Source organism: Microcaecilia unicolor, chromosome 3 (assembly GCF_901765095.1).
Source record: "Microcaecilia unicolor chromosome 3, aMicUni1.1, whole genome shotgun sequence".
In the NCBI taxonomy this organism is placed as follows: Eukaryota; Metazoa; Chordata; class Amphibia; order Gymnophiona; family Siphonopidae; genus Microcaecilia; species Microcaecilia unicolor.
This window is the reverse complement of record NC_044033.1, coordinates 100,289,965-100,313,286: the sequence shown is the minus strand read 5'-3', so window position 1 is coordinate 100,313,286 and position 23,322 is coordinate 100,289,965. Positions and strand designations below refer to the sequence as shown.

Below are 23,322 nucleotides of genomic sequence, written 5' to 3'. Positions count from 1 at the left end.
TCAATTTCTATGGGGACAAACTTCGGTTTAGCGCACCACTGATAAGTGCAATATTTGCTTATATGCATGGTTTAAGACCACTCCTCTGCAGGAAAGACTCCGCATAAGTGCACGCACGGAATATGGAAGCCAATTGGTGCGTGACAAAGGGGCAGAAGAAGCAAAATAATATTGTTAGAGTGTACACTGGAGTCATCGTCGTCGCGCAACTGTAAGACTTTAACACTGGCTGAACGAATAGAAGTTCTTAAAAAATTAGAAAACAACACAAAGTCAAGCATCTATTGCTAAAGATATGGTGTCAATCCCAGTCAAATTTCACTTATCTTGAAGCAGAAAGACCAGCTTCTGGAAGACTGGCAAACAATACAATCCACACAGGAAACGTAAGCGGCAGGAAAGCTGGAGATGTAAGAAGATGCTTTTTGGTGGTTTTCTCATTCAGGAAGCAGACAGTTTCCTGTCAGTGGTCCACTGCTTATGGAGAAAGCTAATCACCTAGCTGAAAGTCTTGGACTAACTGAATTCAAAGCCACTGTTGGATGGTTGGAAAGATGAAGGAGAGGAACAACATAAAATTCAAGAAACAGCATGGTGAAAAACAAGACGCTGTTGACTTTGGTGCTGAAAATTGGGTTGTATCAGTTCTTCCTATCATCTTGATTGAGTTTGTACCTCGTGACATTTTTCAATGCTGATGAAAAATGGTCCTCTCTACTGGTGAGCGATTCCTGATGGAACACTTGCATTCAAACAAGCCAAAACTACAGGAAGTAAAACGTTGAAGGACCGACTGAAGATCCTCCCTTGCTGCAATATGGATGGGAATGAGAAGTTGGAACCCCTTGTCATTGGGAAAGAGCAACAGCCCCGTTGCTTCAAGAATGTTAAGTGACTTCCTGTGTCATACGAGGCTAACGCAAATTCATGTATGACTGGGGAAATTTGGAAGCAGTGGCTCAAGAAGTTAGACACTAGAATGTGGGCACAAAAGCGTCAGATTTTGTTGTTTTGTGATAATTGGCTGCAGACAGTGATGATGTCAGGCTGTCTAACGTCAAGGTGGTCTTCCTGCCACCAAACACTACCTCTCTACCTACCTCACTACCTACCCTTCTCCATTGAGAATACTGAGCATTAATCCTACTCTCTGTTTTTAACCCACAGGACACTACCTGCTATCCATGACTCTCCAATTTCCTCTGGAGTCTTTGATGAGGTACTTGTCAAATGCGTTTTGAAAATCCAGATACACCAATATCAACCGGCTCACCTTTATCCAATGTTTGTTCACTCCTTCAAAGAAATGTAATAGATTGGTCTCATTAATCCATGGCTTTGAATATGCTCAGTAGTTTTGTTCTTTATAATAGTCTCTACCATTTTTGCCCGGCATCGATGGATCTCCTCTGGAACCTTTTTAAAAATTGGCTTTACATTGGCACACTCCAGTCTCCTGGTACCATGCTGATTTTAAGATAAATACATAATTACTAAAAATAGTTCCGCAAGTTCATTTTTCAAGTCTATCAATACTCTGGGATGAATACCATCCGGTCCAGGAGATATGCTATTCTCCAATTTGTCAAACTGAGTGCCGGTTTTACCCATCGGTCATCTAGTGGTCCAACTGATTCTATTGCCGACTTCTTGCTTTTAATAAACCTAAAACATTTTTTACTATGTGTTTTGCCTCCAACACAGTCTTCTTTTTTCAAAGTCCCTCTTTGCCTTCCTTATCAGCGCTTTGTATTTGACTTCCTTATGATGTTTCTTATTATTTTCAGTCGGATCCTTCTTCCATTTACTGAAGGATTTTCTTTTAGCTCTAATAGCTTCCTTCACCTCACTTTTAACCATGCCGGCTATCATTTGGAGGGGCATAATCAAAAGGGACGCCCAAGTTTTGTTGAGGACGTCCTCGCAAAATGTCCTGATGGAGGGGCGGGGAAACCCATATTATCGAAACAAGATGGACATCCATCTTTCATTTTGGTTGTCCTTAGAGATGGTCACCACTAGACTTGGTCATTTCTGATTTTCGGCGATAATGGAAAGCAAGCATGCACATCTCAGAAACAACCAAATGCAAGCCCTTTGGTAGCGGGAGGAGCCAGCATTTGTAATGCACTGGTCCCCTTGACATGCCAGGACACCAACCAGGCACCCTAGGGGCACTGTGGTGGACTTATAAAATGCTTTCAGGAACACAGCTCCCTTACCTGGTCTGCTGAGCCCCCCAACCCCCCCCTAAAACCCACTACCTATGTGGCAGAGCACAGCCTATTTTTGCAAATTTTATTTCAAATGCATGCCTGTCCAGTCCCAACGTACTTGTCCTGGGAAGACATCAATCTGCACCTTGAACACTATTCCTCAGCAGACACGCGTGACTGTAGACTTCCTCAGCTCTTGGGACTTTACCTACTGGAATACTCAGGCTACCCATTCAAAAGGACCACACCTTAGACCTCCTCTCCCTCAATCGGTAATCACGCTAGATTGTGCATCACCAAAGCCCTGTGGTCAGCTGTCCTTGGTCTGATCACTTCAAGCTCAATTGTTCAATTTTGTGGCAAATAAAGGACCACAGCGCGCGCATTCCCCTTATATCATACACAACAAGCGGGGCATATCGACCCAGTGGCATTCTGGCAGTCTGTTTATGAGTCTGTTTATGAGCATCCTTTTTTGTTAATTTGTACAGTGCTGCGTAACCCTAGTAGTGCTCTAGAAATGTTAAGTAGTAAGTAAGTAGTAGTCTGCCTGGCCAGACCCGGTCGACTCAGATAGCTTCTTCCTTAATTGGGACAACCGTTGTAGAAATACTTTAGACGCTATAGCTCCACTCAAAGTGTGCTCAACAAAAGGAACTCACTCCCCTGTGGTTTAATGATGACCTCTAGAACTCTCAAAACCAAAACCAGAAGTCTCAAAGGGCATGGAGAACGCACCAGGATACTCAATATCTTACTGCATGGAAACAGTCTCACAGACAGTATAATTATGCAATTAGGCAGGTGAAAAAAATTAATTCAAAACCAAGATTGGCACGGATTACAAAGAGGCCAAAAGCTCTTCTTTTTTGTACACAAATTAATGGATACCACTGTGCTTACCACAGCAGGTGAAGGCACTCCTCCAGCCGCAGATTTAGCCAAAATTTTCCAAGACAAAATCATCAAGCTGCAGAGCTCCCTTCCATTGAGCATTCCCAGCATCAGTGATTTTATTAGTGGCTTGGATCCGGGGCCTGCCGAGCAACCAGTAGACCGTCTGTTCTCCAGCTTTTCACCTCTATCTATAGATTCTGTCAAGCTTGAGCTCCGTAGATTTGTCAGGAAGTATTGCAGGCTGGACGTGTTGCCCCAATTATTTACTCCAATGCGCCCCTTACCTGTTTTCCTGGATGGCCTGACGCAGCATCTCAACTATATGCTAAGCAATGGAAAGTTCCCTGTAAATTATGGTAACATCTTACTAACCCCAGTGCCCAAAGATGCCAAGAAAAAGAGTAGTGATCTGTCCAACTACCGGCCAATAGCTTCCATTCCCCTTTTTGTGAAACTCATGGAGAGCTTAGTGAATAACAACTAAGTGAGCACCTGGACAAGTTCAATATTCTGCATTCCTCGCAATCGGGTTTCCGGCCCGCTCCACAGTACTGAGACTGTCCTCATCACTTCCTGTCCAACTTCAAGAAGGAAATATCAGTAGGGAAAAGTATTTTGCTCTTACAGTTTGACATGTCTAGTGCCTTCGACATGGTGCACCATGGCATCCTGCTGCAGCTCCTAGATTATTTCGTGCCTGTGGAAACGTACTGGCCTGGCTGAGTAGCTTTCTTACATCAAGAACTTACCAAGTATATGCCAACTCTACCTCATCACCTCATTGGAAAGCAGACTGTGGAGTGCCACAGGGTTCCCCACTATCACCAACCCTCTTCAACATGATATTGATTCCCTTGACAGCGGCTCTTTCCAAACTGGGACTAAACTCATTTATCTATGCAGATGACATCACTATCTTCATCCCTTTTGAGAAAGACCCAAATGAAATAACTAGTAAGATCCGATAAGGCTTTAGCACCATGCTTGACTGGGCCAACTAGTTTCGATTCAAAATCAACGCCGAGAAAATACATTGCTTGATCCTCTCCTCTCGCTTTAACAAACTTAGGCCTCCTACACTAATCACTCCTGAGCTCGTCCTGCCAATTTCGGAGTCCCTAAAAATCTTGGGAGTCATAATTGATAGATCTTTGACACTGGAGCAGCATGTGAACTCTGTGGTCAAGCAAATGTTCTTCTCCCTTTGAAAGCTTAAGCATATCCAGCCTTATTTCCCTAGAGAGGTTTTCTGCAGCCTAGTTCAGTCCCTAGTTATAAGTCGTCTCAATTACTGCAACAGTATCTACGGGGGACGCACATCCATGTTACTAAAAAAAACTGCTCAGAACACGGCAGCTCGACTCATCTTCGGTAAATCGAGATTTGAAAGTTCAAGCCCACTACGTGAGAGGCTGCACTGGCTTCCTGTGAAGGACCGTATCGTTTTCAAGATCTGCGCATTGGTGCACAAAATCATCTAAGGAGATGCTCCTGCTTACATGTATGCTCTCATTAACTTGCCACCCAGGAAACTCCTGCAAGTCAGCTTGCTCGTATCTCAATCTCCACTATCCAGCTTTCAGTGGCCTAAAGTATAAGGACTGTGTATGCTTCCTCTTTTCTTATCTTAGCACTCAGTTTTGGAATGGGCTGCCCCAAGTGGTTAAATTCACCACTGATTACCCGACCTTTAAGAAGTGGCTCAAGACCTTCCTTTCGGTAGAGCATATACAGTGAGCCTCCTGGTGCCTCATCCTTCTGAACCATGGCTGCCACAGTGACAAATTCTCACCTTCCCCTCTCTCCTGCTCCCTCCTGCTGTTCCTCTTTCCCTAATATGACTCTAATTACTGTATTTTGTAATATTGTTATTTAATAGACTATTGTATGCCACATTGAGCCTGCCCGTGGGTGGGAATAATGTGGGATATAAATGCCATAAATAAATAAAATAAATAAATGGTGAAGAATTTTGATGGCATCACAGTAGATTAAGGAGGGATCAGCCCCTAGAACAGCTGTTGATCACAAAGGTATGCTAGGAAGACTGGGACTCTCTCACATAGCCTCAGAGGCAGAGGGGAAGGGGCTGGCCTTTGCTGAGAGCTAATAGCCAATAGGGAAAGCTCACAAGGAGTCAATCACCATAGTGAACAGCAGCCCTAATACATAGTCCTATCTATACATAGGCAATTCAATTTAATACAAATAACTAAATATATATGACTATGTACCCTGCCTCCATGAACATGAGGGCAGAACATGATTATTAGAGAGAATACAATATTTATTTGTATTTATTAATGCATTTTATATACTGTTATATCATAAAATCTCCCAAAATTCACATAAGAATAAATAATACAAGAAACAAATAATAAAGAAGAAAAGTGATTTCTATGCCCTTGCCAGTAAGGCAGATTAATCTTCCCCCAATTAGCATCAAATTGCAGAAGGTGGGTGGCAATGTGAACATTAGAATATAAGAACTGCCATACTGGGTTAGACCAAAGGTCCATGTAGCCCAATATCCTTCTTTCAACAGTGGCCAAGCCAGGTCACAAGTCTGTGGAAGAATCCCAAGAAGTAGCAAGATTTTATAATATTGACCCCCAGGGATAAGTAGTGGCTTTCCATGGATCTACCTTAGTAACATTTTATGGACTATCTCCAGGAGCTTATCCAAACCTTTTTTAAAACTGAACTATACTTTTTACCACATCCTCTAGCAATGATGAAAAGGATTTAAAATATGAGCTGGGAAATAGGGAGCCAGTGCTGCTCTTTCAGAAATGGTGTGAAACGTTTTTTTTTTTTTTTTTTTTGCATTGTAAAAGTAGCTGACTGGTGTGTTCTGAATTATTAAATGCACTTAATAGAAGTGACAGTTGAGCTTGATATAAGAGTTAAGTGTAGTCAATTTAATACTGCAGCGTGAATAAGAGGGCATAGGTCATTTATGACCTATACTGTATGGTTTGATCATATTAACCAAAATGCAAAGATCTATTTACTTGACAAAAGATCTGTGGGCCAAAAGTTAGTTTATCATGCGAGATACAAGCAAGGACTCTAATAGAAACCTTGATAGAGATCACCAGGGGGCTCTCATTGAGAAGAGAATGGCCTCAATTTTATCAGTGTTTAATTCAAGTTTATGGCTGAATAACCATTTGGCAGTCATACCAGACCTCTATTTACTTCCATGAATACCTGAGAATCATTGGGTCTGAAAGCTGTAATGTGCTGATGTGGTCAGCATACATAAAAAAGTAAGACCAAGAGACTGAATAAGCATTGTGAGTGGTGCCAAGAAGATATTGAATAGGATTGGAGCCAAACTGGGGACTCCACATGAAAAAAGGATAAATAGCAGATTAATTTTCCTGCCAAACTACAGAACATGGGAGGATCTGTTAGCCAAAAAGGAGCAGAACCATTCTAAGACTGTTCCACTAAGACCAATATGTTGAAGTCTTTTGATGAACAGGGCAAGGTCTCCCAATATGAATGCAACTCTCATGTCCATAGAGATCAGCAACATTTCTTTCCCTTCATGGAGAATGTTTGAATTGAATCAGTTAAGCCCACCAGAGCAAGTTCAGTGCTGAGATGAGGCCTAAGGCAGGCCTCCTTAGGATGTAAAATATTTATAAGTACATAAGTATTGCCACACTGGGACAGACCAGAGGTCCATCAAGACCAGTATCCTGTTTCCAACCATGGCCAATCCAGGTCACAATACCTGCCAAGGTCCCAAAAAGTTCAATACATTTTATGCTGCTTATCCCAGAATAGCAGTGGATTTTCCCCCAAGTCAATTTAATAATGATCTATGGACTTTTCCTTTAGGAAGCCGTCCAGACCTTTTTTAAACCCCGCTAAGCTAACCACCTTTACCACATGCTCAGACAACAAATTCCAGAGTTTAGTTACACAAGTGAAGAAACTTTTTCTCAGGTTCGTATTAAATTACTACTTTGTAGCTTCATCGCATGTCCATATAGTTTAAGAGTTGTGCAGTAACCACTATAATCTTCATGATGTTAGACGTAAAGGGCAGATTAGAAACTGGGCAGTAGTTTGAAGGGACAGTTGAATCCACAATAGAATACTCTTTCTACCACTATGCCCTTCTTCAGGGCTTTGTGAACAGTCATGAGAGTACCATAAAAGATGGCAGCTGTTCTGTACATCTTCATGGCAGAAATGAATTTGTTGGACCCTACTACAATTGCAGGGCTAGAAGGTATGGGTGTACATCCTGACCAGGTAGAAGGGGACAACATATGCCATGTTTAAGTCCAACCTCTATGACCCCTCTGGCAGCCAAGGGCACTTCACTACTAACAGCAGAGGAGGGGGAGACTGCTTCATAAGAGTGGGCCTGTACCTGCTTGAGCACTTCAACCAAAGGATGGAGGAGGTTCCACACTAGGTACTGAGGGGGGGCTTGGCTTGAGAAGAGGTAACCAAGTGTTTAGTTTTATGCTGTGCTCATTACTCCCGCCAAGTCCCAGCTGTTGGGGGAGGTAGTCCTTACAGCAGAGGCTAGGGTAGTGTTGTGTGCTCAGGGCAGGCATCCCATGTTTCAATACTAAGCTGCCATGTTCAGTATTCCATTAAAATGCAAGCTCTCGTAGTCAAAAAATATCCAGCAATGCAGTGCCACTATTTGGACAAGATGGTCAGCATTGGAACTTAATCAAATAGCAGCAATAGTAGCTGACTGTATATTGCCCTTTCCAGATATGTTTTGGGACCACCCTGAGTCTGCTCATTCTCCACCCCAGCATAATGCAGAAGCAGCCTGTAAGGATATTCAGAGACACTATCTGGATAGTGTCTCTGAATATCTCAGGCAGTAGCACTTATCCTGGATAGCAGGTGGTGTTCAGAAACGTGCTTTTGAATACTGACCTGTCAGTTTCTTCTTCCATGGTCTATAAAAGATGGGGCTTCCTGGTCACTTGGAGTGGGGGTTCTGCATCCTCCTCCTGCATGGCACCCATAATTGAATGTGCAACAGGGGGTGGATAAAGAAAAAGAAGGGGGAGCAAATAAATTACTCAAATCAAAGAGGAAGTTTGGAAAAAGCAGATGAGGGAGGGGTACCAACCATTAAAGAAAAGAGAGGGAGAGGAGAGGAGCATTCTCTGGCATTCTGTGTGTCTGAGCTAGTTTTTTAATCACAGAAGGCAAAGTCCGGGGAATAAAAGGAGAGGTCTGGACTCTTTGTTTCAGGGGCCTGTTTGCCAAAGAGGCTTGAGGACTAAATCTAAACATAACAAAGGTACCCAAAAGAGCAGCCCTAAGTTTCATGCCATAGCTTCTGTCTTGGCACACCTTGGCAGCTCCTTTTTTAGGACTATCATTCATTGAATATATAATGGTGACCGATTTCTATCAGCTTTCCCTGAGGCAGAGAGTTTTTGCTCAAAACATGATCATGTCAGCAAGCACAGGATATTGACTTTTTTCTCCATTTTGTTTGTCTTTAAGTACCTTTAATACTTTAATCTATGGATGAGAATGTTTTGCACATGAACACTGATATGTTTTATAAAAATGAACTGGATCTATGATTAGAACATTAGTGAGCCCTTTATGAAAGATGAATTATCTATGGTTTATTACTCTATGATGGTACTCTAAATTTAATCAACAAAAAAACCCTTTTTATTTATTTGCTGCTATTTTAATTATAATTTTGGGGGTTGTTTTTTTATTGATCTTGGATTGCTGGGCACTTCCCCGTGCTTTGGTATTATTATGAGATTTCTATAGGATATGCTAATGACATTTTCAATCATTTCCTGTCCTCGCAAACAAATCAAGCAGATAAAACCCCACAAAACAGGCACTGTTCACAGTCTTCATGCTCTTTTGGAAGATTACACACCCTTTCCCAACAGTGTGAACATATGTGAACCATCGCACATGTGTACACTACTGGGAAAGTGTGCACTCTTCTGAAAGAGTGTGCATTCCTTGTGAATGGTGCACATTCTTTTGAAAGAGTGTATACTTTCTCTGGAGTGCAACTCTTAATGACATTGCTCCCATGACAGCATAAGGAAAATAAGTGAACAAAACAAACATTCCCAGAATCAACACAACATGAAAAATGTCTGGCTGCGCACCCCTATTTTGATGGAATTGAAGCTATAAAAATTAGAAGCAGGATTTGACAGAGGATAAAATTCTAATACAGATAGAAATGTAATCAAGCTTCTTAGGAAGAGATTGCTGTTCAAGGCCACTCTCCAATGCTAAGTCTAAGCTGTACCCACTGATACTTCAGACATTCAGATAGGCCAAACTTCCTTTACAATACTGAGAAAGATCAAGCTATTATTCTCCAAGACCTGCTGTATAGTTCATATGTTTTCAACTTGCCAGATGGTCTAGTTAAGCACCTGTCCTTATTTTATAAAAATAAACTTTGCTATTCCAGCATACTTCTAGATTGCAACCATTTAACATCAGTTATAACATTTATGGCCCAATATGCAGCCAGCAGCGATTGGTGTTTGCTAATTGTTGCCAGACTTCAACCTAGAAATTCAATGCCAGGCCGTGTCTGGGCCAGGGCCAACAAGAGGAGGGTGCGGGGGTGGGGGTAGGGTGGCAAAATTCCCTGGGCCTGGTGCCAGCAAGCTTCTTCCTGCCTGCCTGCTTCTTCCGGGTCTGTCCTCTCCTGCTCCTGCATGCTGCCCAGGACCCGGATGATTGGATTAATGCGATATCACGTTAATGCAATCATCCGGGTCCTGACTCCCAGCATGAGCAGGAGAGGACAGACCAAGGAGGTTGGATGAAAACAGGAGATGTGATGACGTCAAAAAATTGAAGCCAATTAGGCTAGTCTCTCTTACGCCTTGTCATTCCACAACAAAGCAAAGAAACTTATGAGCAGCTGCATTCATGTTGTGGTTCTTTATTGCTCGGTAGCATTTTTATTTGATCCCACATATATTTTCAAACATGCCAGCTTGTGCAGCGAGCAGGGATAGCGGCGTGAGTGGGGTGGGGGGAGGCAGGGGCAAGGCTGTCCAGTTATGCTCCAGGCCCGGCTGTGTCTCTCGGCAGCCCTGCCTGGGCACTGGAGTTGAATTTCTGGGTGTCCAGAGCTGGCTAACACATAGCCAGCTGAGTGCGATATACAGCACTTAACCGGCTACAGGTCACCACATAAAGATACTAGTGACTTGTGTGGTTAACCTGGCTGGTTAAGTGCTGAATATTGGCACTCAACTCTGCCCCAGAATACCCCCAAAATAGCCGGTTTTCATTTTAGTGCGAACTGGTTATGTTCAGTGAAACTAACTGGTTAAGTGCTGCTGAAAATTAGCAGTTAGTGCTGAACAGGTGATTTAACTGGCCAGGTGCCTTTTCTGGCCAGTTAAATCACATTGAGGGGCCCTTTTACTAAAGGGTTGGCGTGCAGCAACAGGCTTGCCATGTTCCAATCTGGAACTACCGCTGGGCTACAGCAGGAGACTGGCAGTAGTTCCCATTCCCCCGCGCAAGCCATTTCCGGAGCTATAAAAATATTTTCTGGTTTTGAAGCGCCAGTGCTTACCCGGCAGTAATCAGGTAGCGCGTGGTTACCGGCCAGGTTAATGTGGGAGCCTTTACCACTACCTCAATGGGTAGCAGTAAGTGCATCCCCCGAAATGGCTGTGTGGCAAATGATTCACTTACCACACGGCCATTTCTTTTCCAGCAAAAAAAGACAGCCTTTTACCTGCTGCGGTAAAAGGGGGCGCAACTTAGTAAAAGGACCCCTGAATATTGACCCCTTAGTTGCCATATTGTTTTATGAATAGCTTTATTACCAGGATAAGCTTGATATCTAGCAGGTAACAGTATGCCAAGAATTAACCATAGCTTCTATTGTTTAACAGTCAGTTGCTCTAATTCCAGTCAGATAAAGAATTCATATATTTCGTGATTTGAAATCAGTGACCACTTTAACAAACCTTCCTTACTATGCACCTCTGCTTCATATTTCAGGGCAACCTTTTGCATCTGCAGGTGTACCCTTAAGCTTTCCCTCTCTTATCACTTTACTAGCAGTTTACCATACCATGCCACATGGCTAGAAAAAAATATCCCCCCCCCCCCAAAAAAAAAAAACTAGGCAGCACATTTTACTGGGGCCATCTACAGCAGCACTTACTCCCAACCCACCACCGCACAGAGAGCACTTTTTTTTTTCTATCCTCCTTCCCCAGAGGTAACACTTACCCCTCAGGTATATCTTTTTTCCTCTTGGCCCCCTCCACTGACAGCACTTACCCCAAGGGGTAGCTCACAACAATCTGGTGCCTGAGGCGAGGGATGAGGTGGCATCCCTCCAGGCACCCAAAAGAGAGGGTACCCTGAAAACTCTGATCAGGAAGGAGGGTGAAGAGGTCCCCTTTTTCTAAACACTATTCAGGCAGTTGCCTCAAGGTAAAAAGAATGCAATTTAGGTTCCCCAGCTATAGAAAACAAAACAAAAAAACCCTGCCAACAATGGTTATACTCAACAAAATTATGTGAGTTAAATTATGTTGCCTGGAACTGTAATATAAAAAAATACTGTCTCCTGACTGCATTGTCACAGTATTAAATGCACGCATATATTCTGCATCCACAGGAGCCTTCCTTATGCAACAATGTGTGCAGAGCTGAACTAGATTATGTCCCCATAGAATTTACCATGCAAAATAAAATCTGATTCTCAGTATCAGCAACATAACCCCTCTTCAGTAGACATATTATTTCCAATATTCAGCCGGCATCACTCAGTGTTATGCAGACTGCTACCAGCTTTATTCCCAGATATTCAATGCCAGGCCATATCCAGGCACCTGAATTGAATATCCAAGCATATGCAACTGGATAAAACATAGCTGGTTTAAGTGTGATATTCAGCATTTAACCAGCTAGGATGAAGCACATAAAGATGATTATGATTTATTCAGTCTTATTTATGCGGTTATCCTAGCCAGTTAAGTGTTTTATCCCCCTTACAATTTACCATACAAAAATATGCAAATTGTGATCATCACCTCAGGAACAGCATACATTCCTTCCACTGCCAGACAGTTGTTTAAAGCAGACAGGTTTTGATTTCCATCATAACTCTATTTACAAGATGTGAAGACCACTGGTGTTGAGCATCTTTATTTTGGGTGACAACTAAGGCCGCCAAACCCAAACCCAAACCCAAAGACACTCAAAACCAGTGGTGTGCTGGAGCCGGCTCGCTCCGGCTCGCAAGAGCCGCTTGTTAAATTTTGACAGCTCTTGCGAGCCGATTGCTGTTGGGGGCGAGCCGGCTCCATTAGGGGAGGTAAGCATGGCAGGAGGGCGCCATCACAGGCCATGCTTACCTCCCCTCCCGCTCCCAAACACGTCCAACGATGTCCTTCGCCCCACCCTCCCCTCTCGCTCCTATCCGTCAGTTTCTCTTACCGCCCTCAAAGCGCCGCTTATTTAAAGTGCTGCTGCCTGTCTTCAGCCTTCCCTGCTTGTTTCAGATGAGTTCTTCCCTCAGTCCCGCCTTCTGACGTCATTCTGATGTCATTTCCTTTTTCCGCGAAGGCGGGACTGAGGGAAGAACTCATCCGAAACAAGCAGGGAAGGCTGAAGACGGGCAACAGCGCTTTAAATAAGCGGCGCTTTGAGGGCGGTAAGAGAAACTGACGGATAGGAGCGAGAGGGGAGGGTGGGGGTGAAGGACATCGTTGGACGTGTTTGGGAGTGGGAGGGCAGGGGAGGGAAGAGAATTGCTGGGCATGGATGGGCAGAGGGGGGCAGGGGAGAGAATGGATGGGCATGGATGGGCAGAGGGGGGCAGGGGAAAGAAATGCTGGGCATGGATGAGTAGAGGGGGGCAGGGGAGATAAATGCTGGGCATGGATGGGCAGGGGACAGAATTGGGGGGCAGGGGAGAGAATTGCTGAGCATGGATGGGCAGAGGGGGGCAGGGGAGAGAAATGCTGGGCATGGAAGGGCAGAGGGGGCAGGGGAGAGAATGGATGGGCATGGATGGGCAGAGGGGGGCAGGGGAAAGAAATGCTGGGCATGGATGGGTAGAGAGGGGCAGGGGAGAGAGGAGAGTTTCAGGACATGGATGGAAGGAAGGGCAAGAGAAATTCTGGACATGGATGGAGGGAAGGGAGAGAGAAGAAATGCTGGACATGGAGGGAAGATAGAGGAAGGAGATTAGATGAGGGAAAAGAAGTGAGGAGAGAAACTGCACATGGATGGAGAAAATAGGCAGAAGCTGGGTCCACTGTATAGTCAAGTCTGCGGAGGACCAGAAATGAAGAAGAAAGGAGAAAAGAAAAGAAATAAAATAAATGGAAAGGAAGCCCTGGAAACGGAGTTAAGAGGACAGATAGCAGCAGAATCAGATACTGGGCCAGCATGATCAGAGAAACAAAGTCACCAGACAACAAAGGTAGAAAAAAATAATTTTATTTTCATTATAGTGTTTGGAATATGTCCACTTTGAGAATCAGGTGCTGAACGTTAAAAGTTTATATTTATTTACTTATTTATGGCATTTTATCCCATATTAAACATGAATTAGATTGGAACCTGGGATCATTTAATTTTTTTTTTCCTGGAGAGAGTAATGCATTGCCCCCCCCCCCCCCCCCAGCTATAGCCAGCTCTGCAATTTTAGGGGGGGCACAGAGGTGGATGGGGGGGGGGGCGCAGTGGTGGACGGGGGGAGGGGGGGGGGCGCTGAGGTGGACCGGGGAGAGAGCCTGTTGTTAAAAATTTACCAGCACACCACTGCTCAAAACCTATATAGAAAACTTAACACACTATAACAGCCCTAAAACATATGCAAGATAGTGCTATGAATATTATACTGGGTCCTAGAGCACCAATATACCCTACTAATAGGAAACTGAAACAAGCTGGATTGTTAATTCCGACACAGACACTACCTGCTAGCAGAATCTTTCACCTCAGTAGCACACGTAGAACATGGACAGAACACAAAGGCATTTCATAAAGTAATCTTTCCCCTATGTTAGTAGACTTGCTAGAAATATCTAAAATTTGAGTGGTGAGCATAGCCATTTTGGATCTTTTTGGTTAAAAAATGCCATTTTCCTAGAAGAGAGAAAAACGCCCAATAAATCAGCCAGTGGGATATCTGAGGACCATCATTCTTAGCACACTGGTCGTATAGACATCCCAGCAGAGCAGTGGGGAGCCTAGAAGGCACTGCAGTGGACTTCATATAAAAGTCCCCAGGAACACTTGTCACCATAACCCCCTTATATTGTATGGTGAGCACACCAGGAGCAGAAAAGTACCTACTGTACCCCACTACAATAACTCTCAAGCTTGCAGGTGTCATCTATATGAAGGTACAGTAGGTATTTAGGGTATTTTGGAGGGCTCACACGTTCCACCATAAGTGTACCAGTTAGAGTGGGATATGGCCTGGGTCCCCTTCTTTACAGTCTAGTATACCGACCACTAGGCTATTCCTGGGACTTGCCTACTGCTTTAACAAGAATAGCCATCATATATGAAGCTGTCATAGATCATGAAATGTACTGTCACTGTCACATTTTAGGGGGCTGGGAGGTGTCAGTATGGTTGCAAACTAAATCCAGATTCACCCAACAGGGTTGATCCAGTCTTGAGCTTACCCCATTGCATTCAGGGACTTGTGGTTCTGATTTCCCTATTGACTTCCCTAAGAAAAGCAAGGCTTCAAGTCCCTGCATGCATTGGGATAAGCCCAGGACTGGGCAAATCTGGATCTAGTTGGCAACCCTAGTGGGGTTGTAAGGGGGCGTAAAAGGGGGGGGGGGCTTACACCTCAATCCCTCCAGTGGTCATTTAGGGCACCTTTTAGTCATTCAGTCATGATTGAAGCTGGAGCTTTGCCAAAAAGTCTTAATTTTGACCGTAGACATTTTAATTTTGTTCCATTATTGCAGAAAAACATTTATCTTTGGGGCTACCTATGTCCCACCTTGAAATTTGGACAAACTGTGCAGCAAAACATCTAAAATTGGCATGCTGAAAATCATAACTTCTGCCACCTTATGACGTTTTTTGGACATTTTTCTTATTTTGAAAATGAACCCCATAACATTTTTCTGTGGCTTATTTAGCCCCCTCAGGCCTGAGCACTCCAATTGGGTAGATTCTCCCTCCCCCCCTTTTTCTGCAATCATTGAGCTGTTTGATTTCACTGCAGCTGTTTTTTCGACCATGTCACAGACAATTTTAAAAAGTGTTCCAGATGCGGCAGGGTAATGTCTCTTGTAGACCTGCATATCTGGTGCTTGTCGTGTCTCGGACCTGATCATAAAGCTGCATCCGACACTGGGGATGCAATGGCATCAAGGAGGTCTCCCCCTGCCGAGATGTCATGTGTCAGTAGTGTATATCAGGACTGAGCTTCCTCAGATCCCATGCCGAGGACAGGTAAGGATTTGCCATCATCCTCATTGGCACTGAGGGACACTGATGTCAAGTGTTGAGTGGAGGCAAAGAAGCATCTGCATCGATCCTCTTCAAAGCATGGTGCCAAGAGGTCCAGGACACTGGCATCACTTATACCCAAGAAGTGTCAATGCCAAGAGAGCCACTCCCCCTCCTTGGAATTGGTATTGATGCACCAGTCTCCTCTGAGATGGGACCAGGCCTCCAATTCAGCTTCAACATCTTCTCAGGCTGTCCCCACACCAGCACTGGCCCAGCCATTATTGATGCCTGCCCTCAATGAGTGGCTCCAGGTCATGTTACAGGAAGAGCTGGAGCGTATCCTGGCTTGACACAATGCCAAGATTTTGAGGGTATGGGAATTGACTTTGGAGTCACTTCAGCCCATACTGGAGACTCATGCCTTGCTTGTTGGCCAAGTCTTAACACAGTTTCCTCAAAAGGCTTTGGAATTGGCACAGGTCGAGACAGTGCTTTTTTCCAGTCCCTTGTGGGGAAGCTTCCTTGGAACCCCACCAGAAGCGTAGACAGGTTTTGATGTTGGGGGAGCAGACCTTTTGTAAAATAAGTGAAAGTTCAAGGCTGAAGGACCGATCTACATAGGCACTGTTTCATTCAAAATATGTTTGGGGGACCGGCTGCTCCCTTTGCACCCCCTAGCTATGCCTCTGGACCCCACCCAGAGTCTAGACTTGATTCTAGTGGTCCAAGGCAGACACAGACTCAGACGTCTCGGAAGGAGTGCTATCCTGAGTCTGATTCAGACCACTCCTAGGAGTTTGAGATGGAGACAGAGGACTTCTCAGAGGAAGGGTCTCTTGGTCTCCCTTCAGATCCTACTCCTCCACATGAAAGGAGAAAGTCTCCACATGAAGAACTCTACTTCACCACTTTTTTTGTAGGAGATGGCTCAATCCATCCCATTTAAACTAGAAGTTGAGGATGAACCCAGGGTCAAGATTATAAGGCACCTCATAAGGGGGCATCATTCAGGCTGAGCAGATGAAGCATTGGGAGAATCTCCTCTCTATAAGGCTCATTCATAAGAAGGCTGACTCTATGTACAGAGTCCAGAAGACTCACAGATTTGAGAAGCAACAGCTTCCTCACCATTCCATGATGGTTGAATCTACTCTCAAAAGAGTCAAGAACTCCCAGTCTAACACCATAGTGCCTTCTGGGAGAAAGGTTTTCCAGAATGCTATGCTCATGCTGTGCATACATTCTTACCAGCTCTACATGAGCAAGTACTTGTGGAACATAGAATACAGTGTGGCAGAGTTCACAGATACTCTGTCCCCAGAGCACGCTGCTGAGCTTCTCCAGCTAGTAGCCAAGCATAAGGAGTACAGAAAGCATATAGTCAGGGTAACCTATGATACTTTTGATATGCCTCAGGAGCCCCTGCTATAAGTATTGGTATGCACTGACTGCATGTCTCAGACCTAGAACTGGTAGTTCAGGAGAAGCTGTTGGATGTCTCGTGCCAAGGAGACAATCTTTCTGGTGACAGAGATCATTGACCTCATTAAGAAAAGAACTGCTACCATCAAGTCACTGTTTCAATTCACTCCTTATGCGGTCTCCACAGTGCAGAGGTTTTCGGGTGGAAGTCATAGGAGGTCCTACTACTTTACTACCCCTTATAACAGTCCCAGGGCTCTGTGGCAGCAATGAGTACAAAAGTCCCAGCCAGCTCCCCAGTGAAAGCAGGAGATGAGCTTTTGATTGGCTCCAAGGGATCATAGTTGCAATACAAGTAACTCCACCAGACACCCTCATGGTAGGAGGGAGGCTGAATATTTTCCTACAAAAGTGGCCACTTGTAACCTCCGACTGTTGGGTCATCAAAATAGTCTAGGCAGGTTACACCCTTTATTGGCAAAAATTACCTCTAAATTGACTTCTGAGAACTTCAAGATTAAGCTTCCAGTACCAGGAGCTATTTACAAAGGAACTCTCTTCCCTTTTACAGGCCAATGTGGCCAAATCCATTCCACCAGGGGAAAAAGGGAAGGGATTTTATTCCACATATTTCCTGATCCCAAAGAAAACATGAGGATTTCATCTCAATCTGGACCTAAGGATGCTTTCCCTGGGCACCTAAATCTCCATGATTCAGGAAAATGATTGGCTATGCTCTCTGGACTTAAAGGATGCTTATACCCATAGTCAGATACATCATGGTCTCAGACTGTGAGGGAGTCTAGTGGATGTCATCAGTGTCACTCTGGAACTCATGGAGTTGCTCTTGTGGTGGACAGTTTGCCAAAATTTGACAATAGGTATACCATTCCAAATTCCTCCATCCTACAAGACATCGGGCAACAGATACATCCAACCTGGACTGGGGAGCACATGTAGATGGGCTTTACACTCAGGATTGGTGATCTGCCCAGGAGATGCAGTTTCACATCAGTCTCCTTGAGCTTCAGCCAATTGGAATGCTCTAAATGCTTCAGGGTTTGGCTGATGTACCAAATTATCCTCATCCAAACAATCAGGTTGCAATGGCCTATGTCAACAAACAGGGAGTCTGGAGTTAGCAGTGGAGGAGAAGGGTGCAGATAAGAGAGATTTACCCAGTGAACGGAGTTCCCGGGGAGGAATGTATGGAGAGATGAGAGTGGAGAGGTACTGGTACTGAGGAGCTGCAGAGTGAATGCACTTATAGGTCAATAAGAGGAGTTTGAACTGTATGCGAAAACGGATAGGAAGCCAGTGAAGTGACTTGAGGAGAGGGCTAATATGAGCATAACGACACTGGTGGAATATTAGTCATGCAGCAGAATTTTGAACAGATTGAAGAGGAGAGAGATGGCTAAGTGGGAGACCTGTGAGAAGCAAGTTGCAATAGTCTAAGCGAGAGGTGATAAGAGTGTGGATGAGAGTTTTGGTAGTGTGCCCAGAAGGGAAAGGGCAAATTTTGGTGATATTATACAGAAAGAAACAACAGGTTTTAGCAGTCTGCTGAATATGTGCAGAGAAGGAGAGGGAGGAGTCGAAGATGACCCCAAGGTTATGAGCTGATGAGACAGGAAAGATGAGAGTGCTATCCACAGAAATAGAGAATGGGGGAGGAGGAGAGGTTGGTTTAGGGGGAAAGATAAGAAGCTCAGACTTGGTCATGTTTAGTTTCAGATGGCGCTGAGACATCCAAGCAGCAATGTCAGACAGGCAGACTGATACTTTGGCCTGGATTTCAGCTGAGATTTCTGGTGTGGAGAGGTAGATCTGGGAGTCATCAGCGTAAAGATGATACTGAAAACCATGGGATGAGATCAGAGTACCAAGGGAAGAAGTATAGATGGAGAAAAGAATAGGTCCCAGGACAGATACCTGAGGTATACCAACTGACAGTGGGATAGAAGTAGAGGAGGATCCACTAGAGTATACACTAAAGGTACTCTGGGAGAGATAAGAAGAAAACCGGGAAAGAACAGAGCCCTGAAATCCAAGTGAGGACAGCATATCAAGGAGTAGGCTGTGATCAACAGTGTCAAAAGCAGCAGATAGATCGAGAAGGATGAGGATAGAATAGAGACCTTTGGATCTGGCCAGGAACAGATCATTGGAGACTTTAGCAAGTTGAATGAAGGGGGTGAAAGCCAGATTGAAGTGGATCAAGAATAGCTTGAGATGAAAGAAAGTCAAGGCAACAGCAGTGAACAGCACGTTCAAGTAACTTGGATAGGAAAGGGAGGAGGGAGTTGGGGTGCTAGTTGGAAGGACAGGTAGGGTCCAATGAAGGTTTTTTAAGGAGTGGTGTGACTACGGCATGTTGGAAGGCATCAGGAACAGTCACAGTGGACAGAGAAAGATTGAGGATATGACAGATAAAAGGGATGACAGATAGTGTTAAGTAGATGGGTGGGAATAGGATCAGAGGAACAGGTAGTTAGTTTCGAGGAGGAAATAAGATGTGTAGTTTCCTCTTCAGTTATTTCAGAAAAGGAAGAAAAGGAGGCAGGGGTTGGAGGGTTGAGAGAATGGACTAAGGGAAGGAGAGGTGGAGGTGACCTGGTTGAGAATTCAAGTTTAATCTTGTGAACCTTATCATGAAAGAACTCAGCCAGAGTCTGGGGGGGGGGGGGGGGGGGGAAGGGAAGGGGGGGTTGGAGGTGAAGGCACTTTGAGGAGAGAGTTCAGTGTGGCAAAGAGACGTCGAGGGTTTCAGCCAAGAGAATTTGTGAACTGGATGTAATAGTCCTGTTTGGCAAGTAAAAGAGCAGACTGGAAGGAGGTCAGCAAGAATTTGAAATGTATGAAGTCAGCATGGGCACGGGATTTCAGCCAAAGGCGTTCGGCAGAGCGGGCACAGGAACGTAGGTAGTGGATTCTAGAGGTCAGCCAAGGCTGGGGTTTGGTACATTTTACAGAATGGGGAATGGGAGGAGCGAGAGCATCCAGAGCAGAGGAGAGAATAGTATTATAGGAAGAGACATCCTCATTTACAGGCTTGGATAACATAGTGGTAGAGAAGAGATTTGAAACACTGGAGGACAGAGTAGAAGGGTCAATAGCCTGAAGATTCTTAAATGTATTGGTTAAGATTGGACGGGACTGGGGAGGAGGGTGTTTAAGTGTGAAAGTTATCAGATGATGGTCAGAGAGGGGAAGAGTTGAGGCACAGAAACTGGAGAGTGAGCTGTGTGAGAGAAGGATAAGATCAAAACAGTGGCCATTCTGGTGAGTGGGGGCAGTGGAGCACAGTTGAAGATTGAAAGAGGATGTTAAAGTGAGAAACTGAGAAGCATAAGAGTCAGAGGGATCATTAGCATGAATGTTAAAATCCCCAAGAATGAGGGAAGGATATGAAGGTTCAAGAAAGAAGGAAAGCCAGCAATCAAAGTCAGTGAGAAAGGAAGAAAGGGACTTATCAGGGGGTCGATAAATGACTGCTACTTGGAGAGGCAGAGGAGCAAATAGACGGATGGAGTGGACTTCGAAGGAAGAAAAACAATGAGACTGAGGAGGAAGAAGAGGTTGAAATCTACAAGAGGGTGAAAGTAGTAGTCATACCTATGACATACCCATGACTCTCCACCGTGAACATTCTCTTGTATTTAAGTGCTAAGCCATTTTAGCATGTAATTATAAAAGGTGCTTACGTGCTTACACAGAAAAAAATGTACACTTAACTGCGTGGGTGGTAGAATTCAATAAGTTTAAGTGTGTAAAAGGCACTTAAGTTTAGGTGGCCTGTTATAGAAAGAGGGTAAGTCTGTATGTATGCAATTAGACAACCTATTAAAAGTTTTACTCAGAGCGTTTTTGCATCCTGTTTAAACTTCTTCTACTAACCTATAAATATATTCACTCTGCTGCTCCCCAGTATCTCTTCACACTCATCCTTCCCTACTCCCCTTCCCGTGCGCTCCGATCCATGGATAAATCCTTCTTATCTGTTCCCTTCTCCACTACTGCCAACTCCAGACTTCGCTCCTTCTGTCTCGCTGCACCCTACGCCTGGAATAAACTTCCTGAGCCCCTACGTCTTGCCCCATCCTTAGCCATCTTTAAATCTAGATTGAAAGCCCACCTCTTCAACATTGCTTTTGACTTGTAACCACTTATACCTCTCGCTTCTACCTACCCTCCTCTCCTGTTTCCTCTACACATTAATTGATTTGTTTGCCTTATTTTTTGTCTACTAGATTGTAAGCTCTTTGAGCAGGGACTGTCTTCTATGTTTGTGCAGCGCTGCGTACGCCTTGTAGCGCTATATAAATGCTAAATAGTAGTAAAAGTAGTAGTAGTAGTAGTAGTAAAATGGAAGGAAGCCCTTAATGGCTGGAAGTGTTCCCAAGCAAGATTATTAATGTCTCTCTCTTCCAAATTTTAAGTTTGTTCATAACATTTGACAAAAAGATATTGCAGTCCAACTCATTCTTTACTTGTATGTTCAGGCAATATTGTCTTTAGACATTTTGCATAGATTCAAGGAAAAGAATATAGCTATTCATAATGAAGGCAAAATCCCAGTGTGTACAATACCAAGTCAGCCTTAACCCCATCCCCTTAAACCCCCATGGGAGGGGGATGTTTTTTTCAAAAGAAATTGTTTTGAAAATTGCCTCAGTATATTTGCGAAGGTTGCTGATCTTTATTTCACCATATTGAAGAATATTAAAATAACAGGCACCACTTTGCCACTGGGTATTATAAAATAATTTGTGCTTACCTGTACACACATTTTGATCACTCGCTTCATACCCAGCTGCACACTGCATTCGTTGAACTGGAATTGATTGCACACGATCTGAATCAGCTGGGTTACGCCGACTGACAACACCGTTTCGACCACTAGTGGGTTCTGAAACAGGCGTTTCTTCTTGCCTATTATTTACAATAATCTGAGCGGTCCTTGGTAGACAGAGGTATCCTCCAAAGTGGTTAACGCATTTCATTCCACCTTTACATGCATCTGGCACAATCTCACATTCATCAATATCTGTAGTTGAAATGAAACATGTTACAGTTTTACCAATGGATTTTGAAACACATAATATTAGAAAAAAAAAAAAGCCACACATAGATGTGTAAATTGCTTGAAGCCAACATAAAAAGTAAATGTGTCTTTCACAGTATCAGTTTACCTTTGCATTGCTGTCTTAAAGGGTCCCATTCATAGCCATCTGTGCATTGCTGTGAATATAAATCATGAGAAAATCGTTAAGCATATGGATGTGTGAACTCATGCACTCATTCTTTTTAAAAAAAACAGAGTATTGTGTCTTCTGTCTTGAATGTAAGTTAACCAGAAAGATTCCAATAAAAATGTTTTCCAAACTTTATTATGCATGTTCTTATTACAATAATGCTTTGTTATGTTGATTAAAAAAAAAGGACAAAAAACATGACTGGGGATGTAAAAATGTATGATTTTTCAGGCATCTCTCTCCTTCCCTTTAATAAGGGTTATAAAGAAAGGTAAAGATAACAATATAGGGACCCGTTTATTAAACTGCACTAGTGATTCCCAGCGTGACAAATGCGATGCAGTCTATTCAATTTGAATGGGCTGCATCTCATTTGCTGCACGGGAATCACTAGCGTAGTTTAGTAGAAGGGGCCCATACAAAATGACAGTAAATAAAGACCATATGGACTATCCAGTCTGCCTATCCATAAGTACTACTAAGCTCTACAATCCCTTCTTCTCCCTTAGATAGCTTCTGTGGTTGAATTCAGATCAGTCCTTGTTTCTATCACCACAAGGCTGTTGTTTCTACCTCCACAAGAACCCTGGGAGGCTGTGCATCCACCACCTTTTTGATGCAACAAGTGATTTGACATTTTTTTTAAATGTTAAATTGTATTGAAAATACTATTTGTTTACAATCCAACTGAACTACTCTAATGTATGTATGGCATAATCTTATTTGTCTCAACTTGCAACAATGTTCTCTGTAGTATCTTAAAAAGGAAGGGGGGGATGGCCCTGGAATGCAAAGGGGCAGATTGCTATACATTTCTTGGTCTTTTGATGGTTTTTTAAAAATACTATCAGAGGAATCAGAAATCAGCATCGCAATTAACGATTTTAAAGAATGTCCTGAATGCCCTCTCTGGTGACAGAACTTGGATCCATCTGTGTCCCTAAAACTTTTAGAATAACATTTTTATTTTCTTCCTATTTATAAACAAACTTTAGTACTAATATCTATCAGACAAATTGCTACCTATCATTGCAAATCCAACTTGCTTATTTATTAGAGCTGCATAA

At 43.7% G+C, this 23,322-nt stretch overlaps 1 protein-coding gene across 3 annotated transcripts in view; it reads right to left on the bottom strand.

Annotated features, from left to right (window-relative positions):
- EFEMP1 (EGF containing fibulin extracellular matrix protein 1) overlaps positions 1-23,322 on the bottom strand; it is a 127,797-nt gene that overhangs the window by 80,678 nt on the left and 23,797 nt on the right. For all 3 annotated transcript variants that reach the window (XM_030196207.1, XM_030196209.1, XM_030196208.1), the window contains exons 3-4: positions 22,193-22,241; positions 21,778-22,047 (exon numbers count right to left, since the gene is read on the bottom strand). In XM_030196207.1, coding sequence (XP_030052067.1) covers positions 21,778-22,047; positions 22,193-22,241 — 319 coding nt within the window. The remainder of the gene's footprint in view (positions 1-21,777; positions 22,048-22,192; positions 22,242-23,322) is intronic.